Source organism: Engystomops pustulosus, chromosome 10 (assembly GCF_040894005.1).
Source record: "Engystomops pustulosus chromosome 10, aEngPut4.maternal, whole genome shotgun sequence".
Classification (NCBI taxonomy): Eukaryota; Metazoa; Chordata; class Amphibia; order Anura; family Leptodactylidae; genus Engystomops; species Engystomops pustulosus.
In genome coordinates, this window is record NC_092420.1 from 8,400,618 (window position 1) to 8,422,005 (window position 21,388).

The following is a 21,388-nucleotide window of genomic DNA, read 5'->3' on the forward strand; positions in this document are numbered from 1 at the left end:
TAACACCGCCATCTCCTCGCACAATGTGACTGCGCTGAAATGTACAGAGCAGAGGGTTCCCTATGTATCGGTGTATACCATGTGTATAGCGGAGGCGTCCTATGCTGCACTATAGTATAACACCGCCATCTCCTCGCACAATGTGACTGCACTGCAATGTACAGAGCAGAGGGTTCCCTATGTATCGGTGTATACCATGTGTATAGCGGAGGCGTCCTATGCTGCACTATAGTATAACACCGCCATCTCCTCGCACAATGTGACTGCACTGCAATGTACAGAGCAGAGGGTTCCCTATGTATCGGTGTATACCATGTGTATAGCGGAGGCGTCCTATGCTGCACTATAGTATAACACCGCCATCTCCTCGCACAATGTGACTGCACTGCAATGTACAGAGCAGAGGGTTCCCTATGTATCGGTGTATACCATGTGTATAGCGGAGGCGTCCTATGCTGCACTATAGTATAACACTGCCATCTCCTCGCACAATGTGACTGCACTGCAATGTACAGAGCAGAGGGTTCCCTATGTATCGGTGTATACCATGTGTATAGCGGAGGCGTCCTATGCTGCACTATAGTATAACACCGCCATCTCCTCGCACAATGTGACTGCACTGCAATGTACAGAGCAGAGGGTTCCCTATGTATCGGTGTATACCATGTGTATAGCAGAGGCGTCCTATGCTGCACTATAGTATAACACCGCCATCTCCTCGCACAATGTGACTGCGCTGCAATGTACAGAGCAGAGGGTTCCCTATGTATCGGTGTATACCATGTGTATAGCGGAGGCGTCCTATGCTGCACTATAGTATAACACCGCCATCTCCTCGCACAATGTGACTGCGCTGCAATGTACAGAGCAGAGGGTTCCCTATGTATCGGTGTATACCATGTGTATAGCGGAGGCGTCCTATGCTGCACTATAGTATAACACCGCCATCTCCTCGCACTATGTGACTGCACTGCAATGTACAGAGCAGAGGGTTCCCTATGTATCGGTGTATACCATGTGTATAGCGGAGGCGTCCTGTGCTGCACTATAGTATAACGCCGCCATCTCCTCGCACAATGTGACTGCGCTGCAATGTACAGAGCAGAGGGTTCCCTATGTATCGGTGTATACCATGTGTATAGCGGAGGCGTCCTGTGCTGCACTATAGTATAACGCCGCCATCTCCTCGCACAATGTGACTGCACTGCAATGTACAGAGCAGAGGGTTCCCTATGTATCGGTGTATACCATGTGTATAGCGGAGGCGTCCTATGCTGCACTATAGTATAACACCGCCATCTCCTCGCACAATGTGACTGCACTGCAATGTACAGAGCAGAGGGTTCCCTATGTATCGGTGTATACCATGTGTATAGCGGAGGCGTCCTATGCTGCACTATAGTATAACACCGCCATCTCCTCGCACAATGTGACTGCACTGCAATGTACAGAGCAGAGGGTTCCCTATGTATCGGTGTATACCATGTGTATAGCGGAGGCGTCCTATGCTGCACTATAGTATAACACCGCCATCTCCTCGCACAATGTGACTGCACTGCAATGTACAGAGCAGAGGGTTCCCTATGTATCGGTGTATACCATGTGTATAGCGGAGGCGTCCTATGCTGCACTATAGTATAACACCGCCATCTCCTCGCACAATGTGACTGCGCTGCAATGTACAGAGCAGAGGGTTCCCTATGTATCGGTGTATACCATGTGTATAGCGGAGGCGTCCTATGCTGCACTATAGTATAACACCGCCATCTCCTCGCACAATGTGACTGCGCTGCAATGTACAGAGCAGAGGGTTCCCTATGTATCGGTGTATACCATGTGTATAGCAGAGGCGTCCTATGCTGCACTATAGTATAACACCGCCATCTCCTCGCACAATGTGACTGCGCTGCAATGTACAGAGCAGAGGGTTCCCTATGTATCGGTGTATACCATGTGTATAGCGGAGGCGTCCTATGCTGCACTATAGTATAACACCGCCATCTCCTCGCACAATGTGACTGCGCTGCAATGTACAGAGCAGAGGGTTCCCTATGTATCGGTGTATACCATGTGTATAGCGGAGGCGTCCTATGCTGCACTATAGTATAACACCGCCATCTCCTCGCACTATGTGACTGCACTGCAATGTACAGAGCAGAGGGTTCCCTATGTATCGGTGTATACCATGTGTATAGCGGAGGCGTCCTGTGCTGCACTATAGTATAACGCCGCCATCTCCTCGCACAATGTGACTGCGCTGCAATGTACAGAGCAGAGGGTTCCCTATGTATCGGTGTATACCATGTGTATAGCGGAGGCGTCCTGTGCTGCACTATAGTATAACGCCGCCATCTCCTCGCACAATGTGACTGCACTGCAATGTACAGAGCAGAGGGTTCCCTATGTATCGGTGTATACCATGTGTATAGCGGAGGCGTCCTATGCTGCACTATAGTATAACACCGCCATCTCCTCGCACAATGTGACTGCGCTGCAATGTACAGAGCAGAGGGTTCCCTATGTATCGGTGTATACCATGTGTATAGCGGAGGCGTCCTATGCTGCACTATAGTATAACACCGCCATCTCCTCGCACAATGTGACTGCACTGCAATGTACAGAGCAGAGGGTTCCCTATGTATCGGTGTATACCATGTGTATAGCGGAGGCGTCCTATGCTGCACTATAGTATAACACCGCCATCTCCTCGCACAATGTGACTGCACTGCAATGTACAGAGCAGAGGGTTCCCTATGTATCGGTGTATACCATGTGTATAGCGGAGGCGTCCTATGCTGCACTATAGTATAACACCGCCATCTCCTCGCACTATGTGACTGCACTGCAATGTACAGAGCAGAGGGTTCCCTATGTATCGGTGTATACCATGTGTATAGCGGAGGCGTCCTGTGCTGCACTATAGTATAACGCCGCCATCTCCTCGCACAATGTGACTGCGCTGCAATGTACAGAGCAGAGGGTTCCCTATGTATCGGTGTATACCATGTGTATAGCGGAGGCGTCCTATGCTGCACTATAGTATAACACTGCCATCTCCTCGCACAATGTGACTGCACTGCAATGTACAGAGCAGAGGGTTCCCTATGTATCGGTGTATACCATGTGTATAGCGGAGGCGTCCTATGCTGCACTATAGTATAACGCCTCCATCTCCTCGCACAATGTGACTGCACTGCAATGTACAGAGCAGAGGGTTCCCTATGTATCGGTGTATACCATGTGTATAGCGGAGGCGTCCTATGCTGCACTATAGTATAACGCCGCCATCTCCTCGCACAATGTGACTGCACTGCAATGTACAGAGCAGAGGGTTCCCTATGTATCGGTGTATACCATGTGTATAGCAGAGGCGTCCTATGCTGCACTATAGTATAACACCGCCATCTCCTCGCACAATGTGACTGCACTGCAATGTACAGAGCAGAGGGTTCCCTATGTATCGGTGTATACCATGTGTATAGCGGAGGCGTCCTATGCTGCACTATAGTATAACACCGCCATCTCCTCGCACAATGTGACTGCACTGCAATGTACAGAGCAGAGGGTTCCCTATGTATCGGTGTATACCATGTGTATAGCGGAGGCGTCCTATGCTGCACTATAGTATAACGCCGCCATCTCCTCGCACAATGTGACTGCACTGCAATGTACAGAGCAGAGGGTTCCCTATGTATCGGTGTATACCATGTGTATAGCGGAGGCGTCCTGTGCTGCACTATAGTATAACGCCTCCATCTCCTCGCACAATGTGACTGCGCTGCAATGTACAGAGCAGAGGGTTCCCTATGTATCGGTGTATACCATGTGTATAGCGGAGGCGTCCTGTGCTGCACTATAGTATAACGCCGCCATCTCCTCGCACAATGTGACTGCACTGCAATGTACAGAGCAGAGGGTTCCCTATGTATCGGTGTATACCATGTGTATAGCGGAGGCGTCCTATGCTGCACTATAGTATAACACCGCCATCTCCTCGCACTATGTGACTGCACTGCAATGTACAGAGCAGAGGGTTCCCTATGTATCGGTGTATACCATGTGTATAGCGGAGGCGTCCTGTGCTGCACTATAGTATAACGCCGCCATCTCCTCGCACAATGTGACTGCGCTGCAATGTACAGAGCAGAGGGTTCCCTATGTATCGGTGTATACCATGTGTATAGCGGAGGCGTCCTATGCTGCACTATAGTATAACACTGCCATCTCCTCGCACAATGTGACTGCACTGCAATGTACAGAGCAGAGGGTTCCCTATGTATCGGTGTATACCATGTGTATAGCGGAGGCGTCCTATGCTGCACTATAGTATAACGCCTCCATCTCCTCGCACAATGTGACTGCACTGCAATGTACAGAGCAGAGGGTTCCCTATGTATCGGTGTATACCATGTGTATAGCGGAGGCGTCCTATGCTGCACTATAGTATAACGCCGCCATCTCCTCGCACAATGTGACTGCACTGCAATGTACAGAGCAGAGGGTTCCCTATGTATCGGTGTATACCATGTGTATAGCAGAGGCGTCCTATGCTGCACTATAGTATAACACCGCCATCTCCTCGCACAATGTGACTGCACTGCAATGTACAGAGCAGAGGGTTCCCTATGTATCGGTGTATACCATGTGTATAGCGGAGGCGTCCTATGCTGCACTATAGTATAACACCGCCATCTCCTCGCACAATGTGACTGCACTGCAATGTACAGAGCAGAGGGTTCCCTATGTATCGGTGTATACCATGTGTATAGCGGAGGCGTCCTATGCTGCACTATAGTATAACGCCGCCATCTCCTCGCACAATGTGACTGCACTGCAATGTACAGAGCAGAGGGTTCCCTATGTATCGGTGTATACCATGTGTATAGCGGAGGCGTCCTGTGCTGCACTATAGTATAACGCCGCCATCTCCTCGCACAATGTGACTGCACTGCAATGTACAGAGCAGAGGGTTCCCTATGTATCGGTGTATACCATGTGTATAGCGGAGGCGTCCTATGCTGCACTATAGTATAACACCGCCATCTCCTCGCACAATGTGACTGCGCTGCAATGTACAGAGCAGAGGGTTCCCTATGTATCGGTGTATACCATGTGTATAGCGGAGGCGTCCTATGCTGCACTATAGTATAACACCGCCATCTCCTCGCACAATGTGACTGCACTGCAATGTACAGAGCAGAGGGTTCCCTATGTATCGGTGTATACCATGTGTATAGCGGAGGCGTCCTATGCTGCACTATAGTATAACGCCGCCATCTCCTCGCACAATGTGACTGCACTGCAATGTACAGAGCAGAGGGTTCCCTATGTATCGGTGTATACCATGTGTATAGCGGAGGCGTCCTATGCTGCACTATAGTATAACACCGCCATCTCCTCGCACAATGTGACTGCGCTGCAATGTACAGAGCAGAGGGTTCCCTATGTATCGGTGTATACCATGTGTATAGCGGAGGCGTCCTATGCTGCACTATAGTATAACACCGCCATCTCCTCGCACAATGTGACTGCACTGCAATGTACAGAGCAGAGGGTTCCCTATGTATCGGTGTATACCATGTGTATAGCGGAGGCGTCCTATGCTGCACTATAGTATAACACCGCCATCTCCTCGCACAATGTGACTGCACTGCAATGTACAGAGCAGAGGGTTCCCTATGTATCGGTGTATACCATGTGTATAGCGGAGGCGTCCTATGCTGCACTATAGTATAACACCGCCATCTCCTCGCACAATGTGACTGCACTGCAATGTACAGAGCAGAGGGTTCCCTATGTATCGGTGTATACCATGTGTATAGCGGAGGCGTCCTATGCTGCACTATAGTATAACACCGCCATCTCCTCGCACTATGTGACTGCACTGCAATGTACAGAGCAGAGGGTTCCCTATGTATCGGTGTATACCATGTGTATAGCGGAGGCGTCCTGTGCTGCACTATAGTATAACACTGCCATCTCCTCGCACAATGTGACTGCACTGCAATGTACAGAGCAGAGGGTTCCCTATGTATCGGTGTATACCATGTGTATAGCGGAGGCGTCCTATGCTGCACTATAGTATAACGCCGCCATCTCCTCGCACTATGTGACTGCGCTGCAATGTACAGAGCAGAGGGTTCCCTATGTATCGGTGTATACCATGTGTATAGCGGAGGCGTCCTATGCTGCACTATAGTATAACACCGCCATCTCCTCGCACTATGTGACTGCGCTGCAATGTACAGAGCAGAGGGTTCCCTATGTATCGGTGTATACCATGTGTATAGCGGAGGCGTCCTATGCTGCACTATAGTATAACACCGCCATCTCCTCGCACAATGTGACTGCACTGCAATGTACAGAGCAGAGGGTTCCCTATGTATCGGTGTATACCATGTGTATAGCGGAGGCGTCCTATGCTGCACTATAGTATAACACCGCCATCTCCTCGCACAATGTGACTGCACTGCAATGTACAGAGCAGAGGGTTCCCTATGTATCGGTGTATACCATGTGTATAGCGGAGGCGTCCTATGCTGCACTATAGTATAACGCCGCCATCTCCTCGCACAATGTGACTGCACTGCAATGTACAGAGCAGAGGGTTCCCTATGTATCGGTGTATACCATGTGTATAGCGGAGGCGTCCTGTGCTGCACTATAGTATAACGCCGCCATCTCCTCGCACAATGTGACTGCACTGCAATGTACAGAGCAGAGGGTTCCCTATGTATCGGTGTATACCATGTGTATAGCGGAGGCGTCCTGTGCTGCACTATAGTATAACGCCGCCATCTCCTCGCACAATGTGACTGCACTTCCATGTAATTGGATCTCTGGACGGGGACTTGTAGGTGAAGCGGCTAAGGTGCGATTTCCTTCCATCAAGCAGCGGGGGCTCTGCGGGAGAGGTGACAGCTGAGATGGGGGGCAGCGTTACTGACAGCTCTCCTGTCCCGGGCATCCAGCGGCCGCAGCGCCCGCTCCCTGCCAGGCTGGACACATGAGGAGTAGCTTGTTGGCGAGATTGGCAGCTCGATACATCGGGGAATTAAACGTCCAGGAGCTGCCAAACCTTGTCCAGCCGTCACTCAGAGCCCGGGAGGGGGTGACATTTAACTCTTCACTGCCTGACAACCCCCAACAGAAGCCGCTTAATACATGAAACCACCTACAGACCATTCACCAACCCTATAGAAATAAGATTATGCCATACTCCATTCACATCCAGAGCTGTAATCGGGTCACATGACCTGGCCTGTCATTTACTGTTCTCTTTAACAAATTTGAGTGCAGCTCTGGATGTGACAGGAGTTCAAGCAATAAAATGTTAAAAATAGTCAGAAAACATGATGGCAGAATTGATACAATTCATAACAAGAAAGAGTGATGACACATTGTGACGAGCTCTACACCTCTGTGTCCCTGGAGAGATGTGTAATAAGACCTTTGTGTATGTTGTTAGTAGCAGCAGGACTGTGATATTTGGGTTTACATTCCAGGAATGTATCTTTTTTTCAAGGGCAATGGGTGGAGTGTCCTCACATTGCTGTGCTCTGTGCTATACAACCTGTCTGCTCTGAGCTGTACACGGAGGACACACATTGGAGTAGCAAGATCCTGATTTGATACTACAACAAAGTAGAATGAACTATGGTGCAACTCGATGCAATGCACAAAGCACAGCATCATTATACATAGATAGACCCTCCTGTCCAATCCAGCATCATATATCACAGTCCTGCTGCTACTGACAACATACACAAAGGTCTGATTACACATCTCTCCAGGGACAACACATAACACTGGCTGCAGACACCTGCTGACAGGTTCCCTTTAGAGATAGACTCCTTACTGCTTGCAGCTCGTGCAGTAGAGTATAAATCCAGAGAGCGGCCCCCACTGTTGTGCTGTCACAGGAGAGTAATGGCGGGGGGCTCCTTCCCCCTGCAGTATTTGTCAGAGTCGCCTGCGCTGTCCTCCCTGCACCTGGCCTATATTCCGGTGCCTGGCTGTGCCGAGTCCCCGGGGTGCGGCCGTGCCTCTGGCTGCTCCGGGGGGAATAGACTGCAGCTATTTCCAGCACAAGACGGAGAGGGGCTGTCATCAGGCAGCAGGGTAGCGAGGCTGCGGAGGGCTCCCTTAGGATCTCCCCGGCCAGGAGTAGTCAGACTTACGTGTTGTGGAGCACACACCATCCGCAGTGGGGGTCCCGGGAGCCCAGACAGGTGTCACAGCTCTGGTACTGCTCGCAGCTCTCCACCGGAACACGGGTCACCTGCAACCGGAGAGGGACAAGGTCAGACAATCACACAACACCAACATGGCTGCTATACAAGTCCCCGTCACCCATCTTTCCCAGGCTCCTGAGTGACAGACTCCCTAATCACACATCAAAGGATCCCTTATCTATTCCATACCCAATAACTGCTGCCAGAGAATTTACAAGATACCCAGCTTTTCCAAAGCTCTGAACAGACAACACAATATGAAAATCCATTACAGAGGTAAAGAGTGATGACCTTATTACTGAGCTGAGCGTTTGGCACCCAGCTTTTCCAGCCCCCCACTCCCCAAATATTCATTTGCATTATATCCCTGGCATCATGTGATTGATCCAAAAATCCATTGATGGAAATTTTCCGCTGTGCCAGGGCAGCGAGAAGCCGGACGGCGCCACCCGGAGGGGGGATTTATGAATATTGTTGCTTTTTTTATGGGCTCTCTGATCTGGGATCGTTCCCATTTATCCGGGATATTTTGAGCTTGCGATTCATTAGGCCTCTGCCGGTCAGGAGATAATTAGAGCAATGTATCTACATAACAAAGGAGCACCGGAGATCAGCGGCATCCAGGCCGAAACATCCCAAACGCTTCCAAAATCTCTCCTGTAAGGCTGCTACTATTAAAGGGGAACTCTACTTAAACTGTGGTTGTCAATGGTATTTATCCATCTTTCCAAAATTCAGAAAATGGTCATACAGGAGAACGGGAAAGCTGAGTGACTGACTGTCAATATGACTGCTACAACATAATGGCCGGCACAGAGGTCATCACCCATCTTTTCCAAACCTTTAAAGAAAACCTGTCACCAGGATTATCCCTTTAAGGGACAGATCTCTATTACCTAGGAACATCCATCACTGCAATTCTATAAGGAGTCATTCAGAAGCCTGGAAAAGTAACGGTTTATTCGTATTGTTGTGGTGAGAAGGACCGTACTTAAAGAAATGAGTGTTGACTGTATAACTGTATGGCGCCATTATGCAAGTGTCATCCATCTTGCTCAGAGTCCTGAATGGCACATCTCCCCTCGGGAGGAGCATTAGGCATACCATATCATATTACTCAGGATGTTCCTATATCGGCATATTGCTATACTTGGGTTGAATCTTTTTAACTAAAAGCACATCTCATTCAGGAGCTTGGGAAAGCTGTGTGACGCCTCATCTGCAGCTTATAAGGGTTTGTCATACATTGTCCTACATTGGTATCAGATCTTGTGTACATTCTTGCAGCCAATTAGGGCCTCTCAGACAATCACATGACTAATGAGCTATACGATTGGCTAGAAAGCAGCACATGATCAGAAGAGCTGTACTGCTCCCTGCCTGGGACTACCTCAAGAGCAAAATGTATGGACACTGACCAAAGCCATAACCTTCCTTATAAGGAGATTTATAAAAGCGATGGCGCCCCTGGGGTTATTTCAAGGAGACGTCCACAATCACGGGGGAAAATGAGGCTGAAGAGGCGCTCCTTAAAATCTTTTACTTGGCTCCTAATGGGTTAAAATATCATTCAAACTATTCTCTCAACCTGAATCTGCAAATAGGTCTCATCCCGGAGCCTGAAGAAGAGGAGAATGAAGATACTTAGCCAAAACATTACTAAGATGGCAGCTCGCGCCCCACTCAGCGCCGTCATCAGGAGCGCTCCCTGATTACATTTGCATGGAGACTGGGAAATTTCACAAGAGATGCAATGTCTTAGGTGTCTCGTCTGTACGGATCGCTCCTCACAAGCAGCCGCATTAATTCCTGAGGGTGACATTCACCACACCGTCACACCTTGAAAAGTAGACTTTTTCCTGGATTCCTCTTTTCAGCTTCTAAGAACAGGAAACCGAAGGCATTGCACCACCAGGTAACTTTGTTTAATTTGCACAATGTTTTAGAAAAAAAAAATATCCAAAGTTTTTGAGAAAATTTGAGTTGATGTTGGGGGGCGCTATTGCATGGAGGTCAATGGAAAATCTCAATGGTGAAAACCGGTACTGCAACCAAGATGTAAAAATAGCGAGTTAAGGTCCTATGTATTGAGCTTCAACTCCTTGTTGTATAGGTACAGCTCTCTATAGTGTAACAGGTCCTCTTTATAGTCCTACAGATACTCTCTATATCCTTATGGGTCCGATTGGTCCTCTTTACAATGCTACAGGTCCTCCTTAAACAGAACCTGTAGGACTATAAGGAGGACCCAAAAGGATACAGAAAGGATCCATAGCAGTTTAAAGAGCCCCAGTAAAACTACAAGGATATATGATCCTTTGGGTCCCCTCTACATGCCTATGGGTCCTCCTAATAGTCCTACAGGTCCTCTCTAACCCTATGGGTCCTTTATACACTTACAGTCCTAGAGTTCCTCTTTAAACATCTACAGATGCCCTTCGGTGTCATCCCTTTAGGTCTTTCTATAGTGCATCAGGATCTCCTAAGTGTCCCTGTGGTCGTCTTCACAGTGATATGTGCCCTCCCTATAGTCCTACGGGTCCTCATTACAAAGTTGCTTTCTGTAGTGCAACAAGTCCCACGGGTCCTCATTACAGGGCCATGGGTGCTCAGAAGCAATTAAAAAATTAATAAATAATGGTTTTTAAAAAGTTCCAACATTGAAGTTTTACAAAAATTATTCGATTTTGCTCAAAACAAAATTTCCCCACAAAAATTTTTAAAAAAAATAAAAAATTCATGATGACCTATGACAGTGATGCCAGTAACGACGGACTGAGGACACAAAACCCAGAAAAAAAAAAATTAAATTTAAACCACTCGAGAACCCAAATAATCCCCCGTCACACGGCTCCTTCGGAATTCGCGAGACGCTACATTAAATCTGGAATGTATCGGTGCAGGAGCCTCCAGCTCTATCCATAAACCCGGGAAAACAATCACCAAATGCTGATATTAGTTTTGGTTTTATTCTCGTTTCAAAACTTGGTTTCTTCTCCCGAATTCCTGAGGAAGCAGAAAGGTAGAGCAGCAGATGTGCGTCTCGGATCCCTCGCCATTCAGCGCTACTTATGAAATGTATTAATATTTACCCGCCGGCTCCAGGGTAATTAGATTCCGCATGGACCGGCTCGTTCATTTAGCTGGTTCCTCTTAAATATAAAGCCCCGGGCAAGTTTTTTTTAGAATTAAAAGGCTGACGCGACCCAACGTAGGGGGTCTCCCTCGACTCCTTGCATAGCCCGGATACATGAGAACTCCGAGCGGAGTAATGTGAGAAGAGGGAAGATACAATGAGGTGACCCAGCCAGGCTCCGGTACATGTCAGGGCATTAGCGGAACATGGATGCGTACCCGTAGGAAAATGAAATATGATGTCATTAATAGCGGGGCATTAGAAGGACAAGTTAGCGGAGCATGAGGCTGACGAGAATAGAACGCACAGCTGGACGCCAGACCTTACCAGATAAAGCAACTTCAATGCATCACTGGTCCACAGAACTAGGTTAGATCATCCATCATGTGAAGGACAAGCACCCCCCAGCACCACCTGGTGCAGGACTCTATCACCTGAGCCTGTACCTTGCAGCGTACAAGAAGAACAGGAAGATGGAGCAGGTGATTTGGATAAGACGAGTGTTAAGTGGAGATTATACGGCGGCCAATCAATAACGCCAGCGACATCGCGGGCCCATGATAGATTTTATTCCATTTAGAAGTCGTCATCCACAGGGGGGCCAGAGCGAGGAAGGAACTAGGTGAAGCTGTGGCCTACTTACTACTTGAGATACGAGGATGGAGAGAACAACGTACACATCTTCTGCTTAATTTTTGGTGATATTTTTAGGTTCTTAAAGGGAACCCCTCACCAACTCCAACTCGAGTCCCATGCAATTGGAGTTTTTGCTCCATCCCCTCCATCCTGAACCAGGTATGGTAATTAGGATCTCCACCGTCAGGTGGGCAGTCCTGGGATGGAACAGCCTAGCCTGGTATCACCTACCGGACAGTAGAGAGTCTAATTAGAATAATGGGGGCTGAAGTTATTAGCATGGGTGACAAAGTAACAGCCAAGGCTAGAGAAAAAATTCCATCCACGCTAGAATCGCTATAGAAGAACCTTCAGTGGAGTCGGAGAAGGTAGTAAAGGACCTATTTAAAGAGCTCCCCCGCTATTATAACCTATCTCCCATCCTGTAAACGGGTGACAGGCTTCATTGCCAACAATGATGAAAAAAAATAGGGATTTTGCATCCCCTGTCTGAACAACAGAAGGTCACAGAGGCACAAGGTTGCTCTGTTAAGAGTCAATGGGACTGAAAAAGATAAAACAAACGCTGAAGTAAGTGTCAAACTATGAACGGAGGAGTCACGCCAAGTAGGCAGGGAAAAGTTTTATGCAATAATAAAAGAGCAGATATTTATAACGGCTTCGATCCATGGAGATCACTCATTTTGCAGGAGGAAGGAAAAATCCTGCCAAAACTTTTAGAGACCGAGCGCCCAACCAGAGCCAAAACCAACTCGCCAAAACCACGGCAATTCAAGGGCAAGTTATTGCCCTATGCTCTGCCACAGGTTTGAATCGTATTGGCAACCTGAGGACAACGATACAGTAATAAGAAAATCAGATTATAAAATTGTAGATTCAATCCAGGGTCCCCCACGAATTGCAAGAATAGCTGGGCCCAAAGCAGCAGTTCCAAAGTGTGGCCACACTCTTCTTGCAGTCCCAGGCGGCCAAGAGTGCGGCACATCCTGCCCGGGACAATAAAGTGCTGCAAAGACTCTGACCGATCCTCCGGTGGTGTTCTTCATATTCTGAAATATCTCCTTGAAGGACTCATCTACTGACCTAATTTTCGGACCAAAAAAAAACTCCAAACCAGAAGATTACACTCAGAAAGGGGCACGTCTTGTCATTATCACAAAGCAGCTGCTAGAGGCTCTTAGAGGGAAGAAACATAAAGGATTTCTTCCTATTTTGGTCCAGAACAAGAAAATGTAAGAAATGAGAAGCATCCGCACAAATCCTGGCCACCACAATGAGCAGGTCGGCTGTTGGGACTATTCCAAGCGCATCCCTGTCTTAATCCGACAGGTTTGGTCCCTTTCCAAGCGGCTCTCGGAGGGAGATAAGGAATTTCAGAGGAGTTTATTTGTGAGATTAAGATCGATGCCGGTGGATGCCGGCTTTATTTCATGTTTGAGGGAGAAACGGCTGTAAGAAGTCAGGAGAAGAAATTAGGAAGAGGTATCACTCCACAGAGAACAGGACTCCACCGATCTCTCAAAATATTACCCGTGGGTTAGTTGACATCTTTGGAGATGATGGGATAAAAGTAAAAAAGTTGCTGGAACTCTATAGAGTGTCCAAAGATAATATATTCATTAACGCGTTTTGGGTCTGAGACTCTTTCTCAACCAACATTCTAGACACCAAGATCATCGTTGCTTTGAGATACTTTGGGCTTTGCTTGGCTAAGACTTCACCATCTTCACTATTCTTATATGTTCCTGATCCACTTCTACCAGGTGAGAGATCACATGGGGGGGCGCCCCTATACCAGCAGCTCCCAATTTATTGCAGTATTTCACAAGATGCTGTCCTGCTGCGTTATTCCGTTGTAACCACAATCTTAGGAGATCCGAGTTAGAGCAAGGCTCCTCCTCAAATCTTCTGATGAAGAGACCAGGTCCTAAGATTAGGAGACCCATAGATGAAGGTGCAGAGTCACAGGACCCATTCATGGTTATTTCCGGGCATCATAAGGTTGCGTTGGTTACTCTACCCCCCATTGCATTTGCTTCTCCCCATTATTAGTGTGAGACCTGGAATGAAATTAGAACTAGAAGTAAAGGGATGTTCTTCTAACATGGTATTGCTTATACAGGCAGTCCTCAGGTTACGTACAAGATAGGGTCTGTAGGTTTGTTCTTAAGTTGAATTTGTATGTAAGTCGGAACGATGTACTTTATCATTCTAACTCCAGACAAATTTTTTTGGTCTCTGTGACAACTGGATTTTAAAAATCTTTGATTGTTATCAGAACCAGGATTAATAATAAATCTTAATTGCAGTCACATTTTATAACTGTTACAGCTGATCATTGTAGTCTAGGGCTAAAGAACAGAAAGTTACCAATTACCAGGGGTCCTTTTGTAACTAGGGGTCGTCTGTAAGTCGGGTGTTCTTAAGTAGGTGAGCGCCTGTACTCTGGATGGGGGATAAGGCATGTAACAAAAACAGGGATCCTAAAAACCACGGTTTCATTGGAGCAAAGATCGAGTATCCCAACTACCACTTCATTGGGACAGTTGAGCATTCAACTATCAGTAGGAGGTTCCATAGACTTTGAATGGAGCTGCAGTATCCACATGTGACCACTGTTCCCTTCAAGCAATGGTCACACATAGGATGATGAATCAATAAAACTTCTAGTCGCCCCAAAACTATGAACAAATGGGATCCTTCCAAGAAGGGAGTGAGATATGTGGCTGCCCGGCAGAACCATGTTGAAGGTGAAGCCAAATTACGAGAGATTAGATATGAGACGGATACATCTGATCAAAAGATATGTAACTAGAGCTACTTATGTACAATATGGCAATTAGACCCACGACTGATAAATATGTGTTAAAACATGCAAAATCTATGCAGAAAATACCAAAAACAGTAAAATTCAGTCTATAAATACAGACCCCAAAAATACACAGGCTGCAAAACCACTAAAATGGCAAAAATACATAAATTGCTATCCACAGGGGTTTGGGATTTGTAGGAATTCTTTGAAGTGATTCTCACCGAGCCCCCCCCCCCCCAGGAAACATTATCTGGTCACTCTGCATGTAAATTTTTTGGGGTGGAGTTTTCGGGGGGTTTATTTGCTAGGAGATGTTTTTTCCTCGCTCCACGCAGTTAATGGCGTTTCACAGCAAATTAAAACTACAAACGAAAGGGAGTAATTATGCAAAAGTGGCTGCTCAAAAGCAATATGTACGTGTAATAAATGCATATTCAACAGCAAACAATTACAAAGTCATTTAAAGGGACGGTCCCGGAAATGTAATTTATTCTATGGTATAAACAAACAAAAAAAGGGGGAAAAACAGAAACAAACAAAACAAAAAAACAGCCATAGGAAGAGGATGACACCAGCAATATACTAATTATTACTAATACACTGCCCCCAGTGGTCAAGTATATACACAGAGATATAGAAATAGAAATCACATCTTAACAGGGGCGTGCCATCGGACGATCCAACTGATTCGGACAGGATTTATATTTCGAATTGTGTTGCATCAAAAGCACTTGCATGCACCAGGAAGAAGGTGGTGAACTCCGGGGACCTGAGCGGGGAAGCGACACATGCAGGATATCGGGGGCACGATCTTAGTGACTCGCAGCACAGCGCATTATACACGGACAATGCACTTACATGCACCAGGAAGAAGAAGGTGAACTCCTGGAACCTGAGCGGGGAAGCGACACATGCAGGATATCAGGCGCAGGATCTTAGTGACTCCCCGCACAGCGCATTATACACGGACAATGCACTTACATGCACCAGGAAGAAGAAGGTGAACTCCGGGGACCTGAGCGGGGAGGCGACACATGCAGGATATCAGGCGCAGGATCTTAGTGACTCCCCGCACAGCGCATTATACACGGACAATGCACTTACATGCACCAGGAAGAAGAAGGTGAACTCCGAGGACCTGAGCGGGGAAGTGACACATGCAGGATATCAGGCGCAGGATCTTAGTGACTCCCCGCACAGCGCATTATACACGGACAATGCACTTACTTGCACCAGGAAGAAGAAGGTGAACTCCAGGGACCTGAGCGGGGAAGCGACACATGCAGGATAACGGGTGCACGATCTTAGTGACTCCCCACACAGCGCATTATACACGGACAATGCACTTACATGCACCAGGAAGAAGAAGGTGAACTCCGGGGACCTGAGCGGGGAAGCGACACATGCAGGATATCGGGCGCGCGATCTTAGTGACTCCCTGCACAGCACATTATACACAGACAATGCACTTACATGCACCAGGAAGAAGAAGGTGAACTCCAGGGACCTGAGCGGGGAAGCGACACATGCAGGATATCGGGCGCGCGATCTTAGTGACTCCCTGCACAGCGCATTATACACGGACAATGCACTTACATGCACCAGGAAGAAGAAGGTGAACTCCGAGGACCTGAGCGGGGAAGCGACACATGCAGGATATCAGGCGCACGATCTTAGTGACTCCCCGCACAGCGCATTATACACGGACAATGCACTTACATGCACCAGGAAGAAGAAGGTGAACTCCGAGGACCTGAGCGGGGAAGCGACACATGCAGGATATCAGGCGCACGATCTTAGTGACTCCCCGCACAGCGCATTATACACGGACAATGCACTTACTTGCACCAGGAAGAAGAAGGTGAACTCCAGGGACCTGAGCGGGGAAGCGACACATGCAGGATATCGGGCGCGCGATCTTAGTGACTCCCTGCACAGCGCATTATACACGGACAATGCACTTACATGCACCAGGAAGAAGAAGGTGAACTCCGAGGACCTGAGCGGGGAAGTGACACATGCAGGATATCAGGCGCAGGATCTTAGTGACTCCCCGCACAGCGCATTATACACGGACAATGCACTTACTTGCACCAGGAAGAAGAAGGTGAACTCCAGGGACCTGAGCGGGGAAGCGACACATGCAGGATATCGGGCGCACGATCTTAGTGACTCCCCGCACAGCGCATTATACACGGACAATGCACTTACATGCACCAGGAAGAAGAAGGTGAACTCCGGGGACCTGAGCGGGGAAGCGACACATGCAGGATATCGGGCGCACGATCTTAGTGACTCCCCGCACAGCGCATTATACACGGACAATGCACTTACATGCACCAGGAAGAAGAAGGTGAACTCCGGGGACCTGAGCGGGGAAGCGACACATGCAGGATATCAGGCGCACGATCTTAGCGACTCCCCGCACAGCGCATTATACACGGACAATGCACTTACTTGCACCAGAAAGAAGAAGGTGAACTCCAGGGACCTGAGCGGGGAAGCGACACATGCAGGATATCGGGCGCGCGATCTTAGTGACTCCCTGCACAGCGCATTATACACGGACAATGCACTTACATGCACCAGGAAGAAGAAGGTGAACTCCGAGGACCTGAGCGGGGAAGTGACACATGCAGGATATCAGGCGCAGGATCTTAGTGACTCCCCGCACAGCGCATTATACACGGACAATGCACTTACTTGCACCAGGAAGAAGAAGGTGAACTCCAGGGACCTGAGCGGGGAAGCGACACATGCAGGATATCGGGCGCACGATTTTAGTGACTCCCCGCACAGCGCATTATACACGGACAATGCACTTACATGCACCAGGAAGAAGAAGGTGAACTCCGGGGACCTGAGCGGGGAAGCGACACATGCAGGATATCGGGCGCACGATCTTAGTGACTCCCCGCACAGCGCATTATACACGGACAATGCACTTACATGCACCAGGAAGAAGAAGGTGAACTCCGGGGACCTGAGCGGGGAAGCGACACATGCAGGATATCGGGCGCACGATCTTAGTGAAGCGCGGCACAGTGCAAGATCATCAGACAATACACTTATGGGGAACTTTGTTGGACAGGTAAGTAAATCTCCCCCACTATGTGTATATACAGGCAGTTCCTGGGTTACATACAAGATAGGGTCTGTAGGTTTATTCTTAAGTTGAATTTGTAAGTAAGTCACAATTGTAACCCCAGCCAGAACTTTTTTGGTCTCTGTGACAATTGGATTTTAAAAATGTTGGATTCTCATAAGAACCGGGAGTAACAATAAAGCTTCATTACAGACACCATTGATAACTGTTACAGGTGATCATTGTAGCCTAGGACTAAAGCACAATAAATTAGCAACATCCAGAGGTCCGTTTGTAACAAGGGGTCGTATGTAAGTCGAGTGTTCTTAAGTAGGGGACCGCTTGTATGTGCACGTGTGCGTGTGAAATATATGATTGTAAAATAAGGACTAGAGACAAATGAACAAAAAATTTATGTAGACCGAAATTTGTAAAAAATTACAAATTTCGCACAGTATAAAAAAATAAAAATAAATTGTATACAAAAGAATTTTAAAAAAAAATTGACTGTTACATATAAAATTTACATTTGTAAAAAAAAAAAAATTAACTGCAAAAAAAAACAAAAAACAATGTAATGAAAACTATATGAAGTTTTTGAAGTGTTTCCACCGTTTCTCGGTCAGAGGGGCCTCTCGCACACGTGTCGGGTCTCGGCGGATGGGAAAGGTCGGGGTTGTAGTTTAATCACATGGCGATTGTTACCAACCTCATTTCATTTGGAGGCGCGAGACACCGGCCCCGGCTCCCGCGTATGGTTCTATTTAATGCACAGAGTGGACTAAAGATGTATTAGCAACGATCTGAGGAATCTGTAGCGCCGGATCAATACCTCTTCCAAGAAGCAATCCTATTTTCTTATTCCACAGGGAATCCTGGGAGATGAAAGAATCTCTCATACCCCCCCTCCCCCCCTCGCTCGCCCCCCTCGCTCGCCTCTGCTGGTACCCTGGGCACTGGATGCCGCTGGAGACCCGGGGAGCTTGGAAGGGTTACAGGCATTTCATTAATTGCTCCTCTACGTTTGATTAAAATCCTTCGTTCCTTCATGGCCCTTCAAGCTCACTTACAACTGTGCATTTAATTACATTCTCCGCTGCCCAGATAACCGGAGCCCCCATCAAATATTTCACTTTATTAACAAAGGGGGATAGTGGCTCAGCACGACAGAGTTCAAGAAGGAGCAGACCAGGGGGGGGGGGGGATAAAGAGGGGGAAAAAAAAAAATCATTAAGCTCCCAAATTCAAAAAAATTGTTCTGCATTATTTATTGGATTAAAATCCTATTTTTAGAAATAAAATTAAAAACTATTTCCTCTGCATAATACAAAAGCAGAATTAAGACTAGCGGGGGGGAGGGGGAGGGTCGCTCTTTAAAGGATTATCCTTGAATGTAGAAGTTTCGAGCTGGTGGGTATTTTTGGATTTCCAGAAATATTTTATTGATTTTTTTTTCTTCTATTGCTGCTAATGAATCCGTTTACAGTAATGATGGCGGATTAGAAAAAGATGCAAAAATATAAGAGGAAATTAGAGGCAGAGGAGGGACGATACGGGGAAACTTCACAACCATGGGGTATTTTTTGGGTTTCCGGAAATATTTTGAATGGTTGAGGCACAAGTTTTACTATTACCTGCAACATTTTTTACTCCTTGAGTGAATAGGAACAGTCGGGGTGATGACCTGGGCTCCCCATTTATTTAAACTCCAGTCAAAGAAAGGACCTACATCACAAAGAATCCACCACAAGGTCTATCCAATGTCCTTTGTATGGACAAAAAGATCACTGTGGAGCTGTTCCTAAATCAACACGACACATGAAGGTTCTGACTGGTTTAGCTTCATAGCCCAATTTTGTGCCATCCATGGACATGAGAAGAGACATCTTCAGCTGAACATCCAAGTGGGTCGTTCATGATCAAATTACATCTACGGTAGGGTCTTCATCTGAACGTCCAAGTGGGTCGTCCATGACCAAATTACATCTATGGTAGGGTCTTCATCTGAACGTCCAAGTGGGTCGTTCATGACCAAATTACATCTATGGTAGGGTCTTCAGCTGAACATCCAAGTGGGTCGTTCATGACCAAATTACATCTACGGTAGGGTCTTCATCTGAACGTCCAAGTGGGTCGTTCATGACCAAATTACATCTATGATATGGTCTTCATCTGAACATCCAAGTGGGTCGTTCATGACCAAATTACATCTACGGTAGGGTCTTCATCTGAACGTCCAAGTAGGTTGTTCATGACCAAATTACACATACGGTAGAGAGTCTTCATCTGAACGTTCAAGTGGGTCATTCATGACCAAGTTATATCTATGGTAGGGTCTTCATCTGAACGTCCAAGTGGGTCGTTCAGATGAAGACTATTTCATAGAGCTCATTTGATCATGAACGACCCACTTGGACGTTCAGATGAAGACTATTTCGTCCAAGATCAAATTAGGTCAGCCTCACCTAGGACTGGCCTCCTGCATCATAGATACTGAATGTTTTTGGTATGTAATTAACAATTGTGGGTTTGTTAACATTCGCTCTTCTATGGGGGAGGTGGTCTGTGTTAAGAATCCCATTTCCGTGCAGTTTGCATTTCCTACATCGCTGTTGCTCAAGCAACAATTTTCAAAACGTGTCTTAATTAGAAAATATAATCTCTCTAGTTTTTATTTTTCTCACCATTATCTCTATGTGGATACAATGACAGCAGATGCTACAGTCAAAAGTTTAGAAAATCTGACACCAGCAGCTGCGCTAACTATAGGACATTGTAGGTGTCGGTACATCTATTGTGACCAACAAACAAAAAAGTTGCTTATTTTCGTCTAATAACACCAGAATTTTCAAACTTAAGCAGAATCTCCAAGAACGTGGCATATGGTTATTACGAGGGTATTTGCATTTTGAGGGTCTGTTTTGTCCCATATATTTTTTCCGTAGGAGTTTACGCCTGACATATTGTCACATTCGCATATAGTAGATGGTAGAAGAAGTGAGGTACGAGCTTTCAGGTGCTGATCTGCACCATGTTTGGTGGCTATTTATACGACACCCTACTAAGCAATGAAGAAATCCCTTAGAGGGGTTTGATCTGAGGTGTGAACACCCCCACAGCTGTCATCCATATTGGTTCCCTCATCTTAGAACGTCCTCCTTGCACGCAGAGTAAGGAATGAAGGAACCTGGTAGAAGAGGAACATAGGCTGTCATAATGCCAGCAAAGGAAGACCATGAGACGTCTTCTAGCATTGAAAACCCCCAATGCATTATTTGCCATCAAAAGGAGAACTGGGGAAAGAGAGCGGAGCTGTCACCCATCTCGTCTTCAACCAAGAGGTGCACATACAGAGATAACGATGAAAAAGTTTCCTGGAAGAACCCCCACCATCATCTCTCTTGCATCTTCTCCTACTACATCTCACCATGAAGACTCAGCAGCCAACGTGGATGCCACATCTCGCATCCTAATGACGCTACCTG

General features: G+C 47.1%; 1 protein-coding gene across 4 annotated transcripts in view; it reads right to left on the minus strand.

Moving 5' to 3' along the window:
• PLXNA1 (plexin A1) overlaps positions 1-21,388 on the minus strand; it is a 249,533-nt gene that overhangs the window by 89,505 nt on the left and 138,640 nt on the right. For all 4 annotated transcript variants that reach the window (XM_072126988.1, XM_072126986.1, XM_072126987.1 and 1 more), the window contains one exon: positions 8,181-8,281. In XM_072126988.1, coding sequence (XP_071983089.1) covers positions 8,181-8,281 — 101 coding nt within the window. The remainder of the gene's footprint in view (positions 1-8,180; positions 8,282-21,388) is intronic.